Source organism: Petaurus breviceps, unplaced genomic scaffold (assembly GCF_028583685.1).
Source record: "Petaurus breviceps papuanus isolate PSGF00001 unplaced genomic scaffold, PetGlider_PUasm1.0 118, whole genome shotgun sequence".
NCBI classification, from domain to species: Eukaryota; Metazoa; Chordata; class Mammalia; order Diprotodontia; family Petauridae; genus Petaurus; species Petaurus breviceps.
Window position 1 is genome coordinate 18,457,837 of NW_027185616.1, and position 10,584 is coordinate 18,468,420.

The window sequence follows — 10,584 nt, forward strand, 5'->3', positions numbered from 1 at the left end:
AAATCTCTTTCTTTCTCTGGACCTTAGTTTACTCATCTGTAAAATAAGGAGGTTGTGATAGATCAGGAGTTCTTAACCTGGGTTCTGTGAACTTTTAAAATATTTTGATAACTATTTCAATATAATTTTAATATAATTCCTTTGTAACTCAATACATTTTATTTTATGCACTTAAAAATATTCTGAAAAGTGGTCCATAGGCTTCATCAGACTACTAAAGGAGTCCATCATCCACAAAAATGTAAAGAACTCCTGGACTAATGATTTCTTGGAACTCAACTTTCTGAATATATGTCCTACTTGGTTGGCTTGTAGCTTGAGTTATGGACAAACTCACTTGTAAAGAATGAGTTGCTTGATTTGTAAGAGATTCCTTTTAACAAATCCAGTCAGTCTACAAGCATTTATTAAGTGCCTATTGTGGTAGGGGAAACCATGTGTATATACTTTGAACTTAGGAGACTCTAAATTAGTAATTTTGGGTGGAAGGAAGGAAGGATATTCTAATTCTCTGCTTTTCTGAGTGTAGCCCTCACCTCTGTTCTTCATAATTTCCAGGCAACATCTCACTGAATTCAGAGCGGCATTCATTCCCTTCCCTACACTGTTAGCTGGGCATGTCCTTTTAAACCTTAAAGCTATCTTTAGAGATGTACTTCCCACAGGGATAAATGACATAAACCGAGATCATATCCTTAGTTTATTTTTTCTAGAGTCCTTAGCATGCTACATTAACCTGACAATGCTTAATCTTGTGTTCATTTCACAATACATTTCATGCAATCCACAGCTTTAATTGGTTTTACATCGACATTACACATGTTTCGACCTAGCCATGTGAAAAGAATAATTCTTAATAGTGTTTGTCTCTAAAAAGTGTCCAAAGCTTAAATTAGCACATAAGCAGTTAACTATATTCTCAAGTGCAGTCTCTCTTAAAAGCAAGAACGATTTTTTAGCATAAGAATATAATGTTCCTGTTAAGTCCATTTGTGACTGAACCACTTCCTTTCCGTGCCTTATGTCCTGAGGAATCCTCTCTTACAAAATTGCATTCAAGTATATTATTTAATTTAACATTCCAGGTTGTCTGAGTTAAGGGAAAGGGGGCTTTCCATCCCACTCTAAATCTTCCACAAGTCCCAGTTTTCCCATGTCTATTCTTACTTAGCATTAAAATCTCCTTTACAATCAACATTTAGCACTAAAGCCACAGAATATAGCTTTTTGGCATTTTCCATTGAAGTGCAAGAAATTAAATAAATTATGTTTTTATTGCTAAGGTCTAGGATCAAGCAGTCACATAATTAAAGGAGCGTCGGACAGTGTGCTTCCCTCTTCATGGCGCCGCTTTGTAAATACCGTTTAGTTAATCACCTGTCAGGCACCACTTCAGGAGGACGTATTGAGTATTCTAGAGTCTGAGGAATCAGACCTTTCATCATAGTCATCCTCTGTGTAAATAGGCTGCTTTGACACAATCGGACATCCATCATCCGGGATTGAGATCCGAGGGTCTTCAGGCGTGCGAGTGGCGAGGACGGGAGAACTCCGGAAGACACTGGTAGAGTTACTGGAGAAAGGACTTACGTACTGAGACCTCAGCTGGTATTGTTGCTGCAGGGTCATGGTGTTCCACAAGGTGACATCATTGGGCAGAAAGGGGCTGGACTGGTTTCTTGCCAAAGTATTCCTCAGCATCAAGGGATACCGGGGCGGCTGGGGAAAGGGGTGCTGCAAAGGCACCGCCAAAGGATTGGGCACTACATTGCTAGAATCAGTGGAAAACCTCAGTGTGTCGGGAACTCTAAAAGCAGACCCCACAGACCACTTCGAAGAGGAGATGGGGTAGGAACTCAACGTGTGCTCAAAAATGTGCCCGTTGGAAGGCAGCACGAGACCTTCGGATTCAGCAGAAGTTCGGTCCCCTCCAGTGACTGATGACCGGCTGGATAACAGCACCTCCACGGCACTCACTAGGTCGCCCCCGCAGCCCTTCAGAATCAGCTCAAGCACTGCTGGCTTCTGGTTGGGGAATATCTTTTTTAACACTTCCAAGGGCGGCCTGTTGGCTTTCAGGCTAAAAGGCAGAGAAACAGTTCCCGACGGGCCTTCAATCAGGAGGTGATTTTGCTCAGAATGGTACTTGGGACTATCAGGCCGGCTCTCAGTGGTGCCGCCATTTTTCTGAATGCCATAGCCACCTTCATCCACTGACACGATTTCTGGGCTCTCTGGGGTGAAGCCATTTTTGCTTTTTGTCACATCTGGGGAGCTCCTGTGGTCTGTGTCTTTGTCACTGTAGACCTCTGTATTGTCGGCTGTGCTGTCTCCTAGGCGCTCCTCAGCAATGTCTGAAAAGCAGAGAACAGCTGTGTTAATCTTTTCCTGATGATGCGAAAGAGTAACAGATGTGCCTGATGCAACGTTGTTTCTTTTTTATGGCTAGGATGGATTTCTCCTACTTTTGTTAGAAAGGTAAACAACTAGATGGGATATGGTTCAGTAAACACTAAGAGAATAAAATAAAATTTGACCCAAAGTGACAACAGATAGTTAGATACCCCCAATCAGAGATCCAAAATGCAGGCTTCTCTCTCTCCAGGATAGGCATGAAGAATATTTTCCATTCCCCAAAGTCTTCCCCTCTGGATAGAACAGCTACATGATACGTATAACCTTAAAGAGATCGGTCCACATAACGGGTAACTCAATCCATGAAATCTTTCAGGAAGATAAATTACAAAGGTTAGAGGCCAGGGCAAGGCAAGAAAATGAGCCTAAGCGCATCCTCTACTACTTTTTTATTTTCCAACATGAGACCCTCAGCGATAACTCTGTAACATAATTGGCTAGTTTAGTGTTAACATCAAAGAGAATACATTAAAAGTCAGATTTCCTCAAGGCAGCTGTGATGTCCCTGTAAGAACTCTGGTCTTAGAAGAAGCAGGATGTCAATTTTAAGAACTGACACTTACGAGCTGGTGACTACTTATTGGTAATTCTAGGTAAGTCAAGTTCATAGGATCATTAAAAGCATAGACAGAACATGGATCTAGAACTAGAACTTTAGAGGTCTTATTTTACAAATGAGGAAACTGGGACACAGAGAAGAGACTTCCCCGAGGGAGTAAGTGGCAGAGGTGGGAAGTCCTGGGACTCCCAAGTCAGTGCCTTCAGTTTCCTCATCTACAAAATGGAGATAATAATATTTGTCCAATCTACCTCCCCAAGGTTGTTGTGAAGGAAGTGATTTGTAAATTTTAAGATCCTGTTATAATGTGATGTGTTTTCTCCAGTAGTGCTTTTGCATCAATGACTTCCCTGTGAAGATGGTCACTTGCTACGAACTTTTGTTTCTAGATTTTCCCAATTGAATTGATCTTTGTTTTTGTACTCAGCAAAACAAGTTGCTGTGAGTTGATGTTGTAACCAATAAACAAGTACTTTTAACCAGAAAAAAAAGAAGAAATGTGATGTGTTATTCAATCTACATCAAGTTATCATGGGCACTAGTTAGCAGAATGCTTCATTAAGTTCTAAAATATAAAATATTAGTAAATATAAATATAAATTAGTAAAATATATAATCCTATAGAGGGAGGTATAGAAGACCCTATAGAAGGAGGTCTGAGGTATACTGAAACCTTTCTTAGGTAGTCTTTCAAAGGACTTACAAAAATCATTTGCATACAATAAGAATTAGAGAGCAAACAAAATTAGGCTAGGAGTGATGGAAGGGGGTCAATTGGTTTCTTAATTTAAAAAAAAGTTGAAACCATATAAAAACATTTCAAATCACTAATAATTATAGTTATGCAAATTAAAGCAACTCAAGATTCCACTTCAGATTTGGTGAAAATGACAAATGTTGGAGGGGCTGTGGCATGCCAATGCACTGTTGGAAGAACTGTGAATTGATCAAGCAATTCTGGAAAGTAATTTGAAATTATGCCACCTAAGTCACTAAGCTATGGATACCCTCTAACCTAGCAATACTACCACCAGGCATATAACCCCCAAAAGGTTAAAGAAATAGGAAAAGAACTCATATGTACAAAAATATTTGGAGCAGATCTTGTAATAGTAGCAAAAAAAAAAATAGAAATTAACAGAGTTCCTACCTATTGGGAAGAGTTAAACAAACTATGGCATAGAAATGTAATAGAATATTATTGTGTTATAAGAAATTGTAAAAATGGACAGCTGTAGAGGAAATAGAGACCTCTATGAAGCTATGCAAAGTATACATTATAAATAAATTAAAAGACCCTATATAAAGACATCATAAATAAAAACAACTTTAAAAGACTTGAAAATTAAGACCAATATAAGGAAAAACCCAGATTCCAGAAGATTGAAGGGAAAGGAGACAACCATTCTCCTGACAGAGAAGTAATGGACTTAAAATGTGGAATGAACCATATATTTTGCAGCATGGCTGATATGAGAAATTATTTTGTTCATCTATGCATATTTGTTATGCAGGTTTAAATTTTCTCTTTTTGTTGTTGTTTGTCAATGACAGAAGAGAAAGAAAAGAAATCCTTGTTAACTGACTTTTAAAAAAGAAAATGAATTGAGGAAAAAACTGAAAACTGAACATCATTCTATAAATGCAAGCTATTATTGTCACTGGAAGTATAATGGATTGATTGTCAGACTTGGAGTTAGAAAGGTCTCAGTTCAAACCCCACATCTGACACTAAGTAGCTGTGTGATCTCAAGCAAGCCATTTCTCTAAGGTTCAAGCAATGCTCTCAAATTCTAAATTAGAGATAAACTGTATTCTACAAAAGATGAAGAATTCCCAGAACAGACATAATGATAGGTGCTTGCAATATTGGCAGTATAATAATGGTAGTAGGAGCATCAGCAGTAATGGTAATAAAATTATTTTGTTCTCACCTTTTTCAATGAAGTTTGGATAGAAATGGTCCTGAATAAGCCACTAGCCTGATATTATTGTTTTACATTTAATGTTCTGTGAACTCTTGCACAGATGGCTAATCTTCATATATTTTGAATAAAAATATTAAGCTTAAACTCATCCTGGGTGGCTAGGTGGCGCAGTGAGTAAATCACCAGCTCCAGAGTCAGGAGGACCAGAGTTCGGTTCTGGCCTCAGACACTTAACACCCTCTAAGGGTTATGGGATTTAAAGATCTCCCATGCACCATGGACGTGCTGACATAGCAGAGCAAGAGAAAGCGGAAAGCGAGAAAAAGTGAAAGCCGAGCTAACAGTCCTGCGGTTGGCAGCGGTTGCGGTTGCCCTTTTTTTTTTTTTTTTTAGTTAGGACCCCTGCTGAGCACTGCCAGGGGCCGGAGCTGCTGGGAGAGTGCTTCCAGGACGCTGGGTGGTTGCTGTGAGTGGGGAGAGGAGGACCTTTGCCTGAGGTAGCCTGTTCTGTTTTAAAGGCTTGAGAATGTGGGTGCTTTCTACTTTATCTACCTGTGCCAATATCATAACTACTCTGATGGCTTTCACTTTCTGGTTTTGGGACTCAGTCTTTTGGTATCTTAATAAATTTTCTAGTTTATTTCCCCATATGGCAAACATGACGTATTTTGTGATGGATAATTATATCAGCATATTTGTAATCTCTATAGGCATTGTGAATATGGCATTGCTGATACACACCCACACAAAAAAACTAGCTGTGTAACCTTGGGCAAGTTACTTAACTCCAATTTCCCTCCAAAAGGAAAAAAAAAGATTAAACTCATCCTCTGGAGGGTCCCTGAAATCATCTTTGATAATAATGCCGGTAACAGACAGAACAACAGAGATGATGCATATGTCAGTCTGTTCATAACTGGGTTTTTTTGTGAGTAGGCACTTTTTTTATTTTTCCAATTGATAATTTTGAAGACTAGTCCAAAACATTGACAAATGCTCGCCCAGGGCCACATAATTTTTGGATCAGAAAAACAAATCAAGAAAAAATGGCTAACAGGAAGTTAAAACCCAAGCTTAGTAGGGAAATAGCAAGAGAGGACTAGAGTAGAAAATCAAGAGAAAATATTTAGGTGAAGATGAATGGAAACAGAAAGACAGGCTATGACGTCAGAAGAGTCTAGAAAGAAAAGGCCAAGAGATGATGCATTTGGTAAATAAATTACAAGTTTGGGATAGAAACATGATATAGTAAAACTGGGGAGGGGGAATTTCAATTATTTTTTTTAATTTATTTTTTTATTTTAATTTGTTTATTTTTAGTTTTCACCTAAAAGAAGAGATCTCCTCTTTTAAGTCTCTATATTTCTATATCCTACATATATATATACATATATGACATTATTATTTTAGTCTTCTCATCTTTATGTCGGATGAAATTCAAATAAAAATGGCCATAGGACAAGTCACGATCCTACCACCGCCTTTCATCTTTACTGTTCGATGAACAAGGGTGCATAAAGTAATTGATTTTCACAATTGAGTGAAAGTAATAGTTTACAAGCTCATTATTGTTGTTAATACCTTTGTTACTGGCCTACATGAAAATTTTCTGAAGATCTAGTGTCTTCTTATGAAAGGATATATGTTAATTAAACAATAGTGCCAATTATTCAAGGGCCATAGGATAGTAATGCTGTAAGAATAATAACAATTGACACTTAAAAAGAAAATCTGGCAGCTAGGCAGCACAGCCAAGAGAGCTCTGGACTTAACATCAGGAAGATTCATCTTCATAAGTTCAAATCTGGCCTCTGACACTTATTAGCTGAGTGACCCTGAGCAAGTTACCTCTGTTCCTCATCTGTAAAATGAACTGGAGAAGGAAATGGCAAATCACTACAGTATCTTTGCCAAGAAAACCTCCAAATGAGGTCATGAAGAGTCAGACACAGCTGAGACGAACTGAATGAAGCACAGAGAGATTTAAAGCTTGAAGAGTCCTTTGCAAATATTATCTGATTTGAACATAAGATGACTTTTCATAAATTTGTGGAAAACACAAAGGCATTTTTTTTTTCAATTAACACTGGAAAGTATAACAGGAAGCGTGGAGGGCCTGAGTCCGAATTCTAGCACTTAACCTCACAGGAAATCATTTTCTTCACCTGTAAAACGATGGAGGGGGTGGCTAGGTGTCGAAATGAATAGAGCACTGGCCCTGGAATCAGGAAGACCTGAGTTCAAATGCGGCCTCAGACACTTATCACTTACTATTTGTATGACCCTGGGCAAGTGACTTTACTCCAAATGCCTCACCAAAAAAAAGAAATTCTCAACAGTAGCAAATCACCCGCAATGTAGTAAAATAGTGGCCAAGTTAATGTTATCAAATAATTCCAAAGAGAAAAAGCATGATCTGCTCTAGGCAAACTATTAGAAAGGAGAAGCTTGTTTACAGTAACACACTATGACTATCTTTTACACTGAAATAGTGCTTTTTTTAAAATCCATTTTCAACTACAAAAAATAATTAGAATCTATTGAGTCTATACAGACTATATAAGCTATATAGAGTCTATTGACATATTGAACAGAGAGTTGGCTTAAAGCCAGGAAGACCTGGGTTGAAGTCTCTGATACATAATGGCCTGTGGGTCCCCTAAACTCTTGGTACCCCCATTCAATTCTCTAAGGCTATAAATTGCAGAACAGTTGCTGATCTCATTAATAAAAGGGATTTCCACACTAGGAGTTCCCTATTCCAATTAGATCCATTCACACAAAAAAATTAGGACATACTAAATATAAATCAGAACATGGTGGCTATGATTATACACCACCAAAAACCAAGGCCAACGCTCTCTTTATGCACTCTGGCATGTCTCCTTTCTAGTGATATTAATATAAATATAAATAAATAAAGCTATAAATATTTACACAATAACATTTCATTAAAGCCCTCCCTTTTATAAGTCCATACATTTTGTGTTCATGGTTTAAATGGGTTTAAATCCAGCCTCAGATGCTTATCAGCAATGTGACCAAGTCATTTAATGTCTCTGGGCCTCAGTTTCCTCATCTGCAAAATGAAGGGGTTGAATCTAATGGTATTTAACATTCCTTCCAGCTCTAAAATCTATGTTCTCATGATCCCGTAACTATTAATGTTCTCCCAGCATGGGACTTACCTAAGTATGATTCTTAAATCTACCAGTGCCTTATAAAATACAATAGAAGGGGATATATGCTGCATATATGAATACATCAGCTCTGATACTGATTCTATGTTCTATGATTTTATGTTCTTAGTCTACAACAGCATGCCTTCACAATAAAAATCCAATACACACATTCATCCCAAAGTAAATTTCAGAAAAAATTGATTAGATACACAAAAGCCAAGATTGTAATAGTGATCTTCATTGGCTACTCAACCACAAACAAATCTAGGGTTCTAGGTTTCTAGGTTCTAGGAGTGACTTTGGTGCATTCAGGATGCAAAATAAATTGGTAAAAAGGCCTGAAACTTGCTACTCCATGGGAGGAGCAGTGGGGATCAGCATAAGTTGATGTCCCCTCTAAAAGACAACATAATATTTGAATTCAGTGTCCTTGCTTCAAAAAGAAAAAGTCTACATTCTTATTTTTTAATCATCTGTGTATAACTTTCATTTTCACTAGTCATGACTCTCTACATGCAATGAAAGAGTTATTTACCATATTGCTGTCATGTCTAACACAGAAAAGCCCTGATGATGTCCTAGCATCATACTAAAATGAACCTGAGGCATCTCGGGAAGACCTGAATTCAGATCTCAACTCAGACACTTACTGGTTATGTGACCCTGGGCAAGTCATTTAACCTGTTTGTCTCAGTTTCCTCGACTATAAAATGAGGATTTAAACAGCATCTTCATCACAGAGTTGGCTGAGGATCAAATGACATATAATATTTGTAAAGCACTTAGTAGAGTGTCTGGTATAAAGTAGATGGCTAGGGGGCAGCTAGGTGGCACAGTGAATAGAGCACCGGCCCTGGAGTCAGGAGGACCTGAGTTCAAATCCGGCCTCAGACACTTGACACACTTACTAGCCATGTGACTTTGGGCGGGTCACTTAACCTCAACTGCCCTCCGAAAAGGAATAAAATAAATACAGTAAGTGCTATATACATGCTTATACCTGTCTCCAGCAGCAGATGTGGTCTTTGCTCATTGGAATTTGGGGAAGGGGAATCAAGCACCCCATACATTTCTCAGGTAAGTATGCAAATTTGAACTTAATTTAAAATGCCACATACACGGGCTTTATTTAATTGTGGTGGTGACTGTTTAATTGTTTCAGTCGTGTCTGACTCTTTGTGACCCTATTTGGGGTTTTCTTGGCAAAGATACTGAAGTGGTTTGCCATTTTCCTTCTCCAGTTCATTTTTCAGATGAGAAAACTGAGGCAAACAGGGTTAAGTGACTTGCTCAGGGTCACACAGCTAGTAAATATCTGAGGCCAAATTTGAACTCAGGTCTTCCTGGCCTGGCTTTCCATCCACTACACCATCAACTATAGCCTTCCTTCTATTATCATCAACAACCAGTATCTGAGTACTTGCCATGTGCAGGATGCATGGTCCTTGACTTCAAGCAGTTTACAATCTGGTTAGGGAAAGAAGAGATGAAGGGGTCCTTGGTATAAGGGAAAGAACACTGAATCTACTGTCAAAGATCAGGGTTCAAACTCTACCTCTGACATTTACTACCTGTATGACCTAGAGCAAGTCACTGTTTCCTCCTCTGGAGAATTAAGGCTTTGACTTAGAGGACTTTTGAGATACCTTCTAGCTCTAGGTCTATGACCTCAGAAAACCCTACAGTGCTTACAAAAAAACATATAGCAGAGTGTAGATTTCTTTTTTTGGAATTTTTTTGCTTTTTTTTTTGAGGGGGGAGGGCAGGGCAATTGGGGTTAAGTGACTTGCCCAAGGTCACAAGACTAGTAAGTGTTAAGTGTCTGAGGCTGGATTTGAATTCAGGTCCTCCTGATTCCAGGGCTGGTGCTCTATTCACTGCATCACCTAGCCACCCCTTTTGGGGGGATTTTTTTTTTTAATGCTGAATTTGAAGTTGGAGGCCCAGATCCAAATTCTGGCTTTGTCTCTCATCTATATAACCTTGGAGAATCATTCAACCCCTTTATTCTTCAACATCATCTTACATAAAATTAAGAAGTTAGAGTAGATGGCCATGAAAATTCCATCTCTAAATACATGATCCTAAGTGCCAAACAAACTACATACATCACAAGTGGTAGAAGAATTTAGAAAAGCCAAAGATGATTCTTCCCTTAGCAAGAAGCAAAGATTTTTTGTCTTAGAAAAGTATAAGAACAATGAAGGTTAAAGTTCAGCTAGTTGTGCTTTTTAAAAGTCCCTAAGAAAAATGTGTTTTTTCTTCCTTATGCAAATTGCTCAAATGGAAAGAAAGTTTACAAAAAATTTAACCTACAAATTCATTTTTTACCATGGAAAATTTCAACTGCATTCTCCCCATCCTGTCTCCACACACCAAAAGAAAGAAGTTAAGTTTGGAAAATATTATGAAAATGAAAAGTAGATACTGTATTTTACTAGAATTCTATCTGAAACTTCATCAGAATGTTATAATGTATGTATCTATCTTTCAAGGAAAT

At 38.1% G+C, this 10,584-nt stretch overlaps 1 protein-coding gene across 1 annotated transcript in view; it reads right to left on the reverse strand.

Annotated features, from left to right (window-relative positions):
• Positions 1-1,392: 1,392 nt before the first annotated feature.
• The window catches only part of DMRT3 (doublesex and mab-3 related transcription factor 3), a 21,064-nt gene continuing 11,872 nt past the window's right edge, over positions 1,393-10,584 (reverse strand). Inside the window, exon 2 of the mRNA XM_069088188.1 lies at positions 1,393-2,354. Coding sequence (XP_068944289.1) covers positions 1,393-2,354 — 962 coding nt within the window. The remainder of the gene's footprint in view (positions 2,355-10,584) is intronic.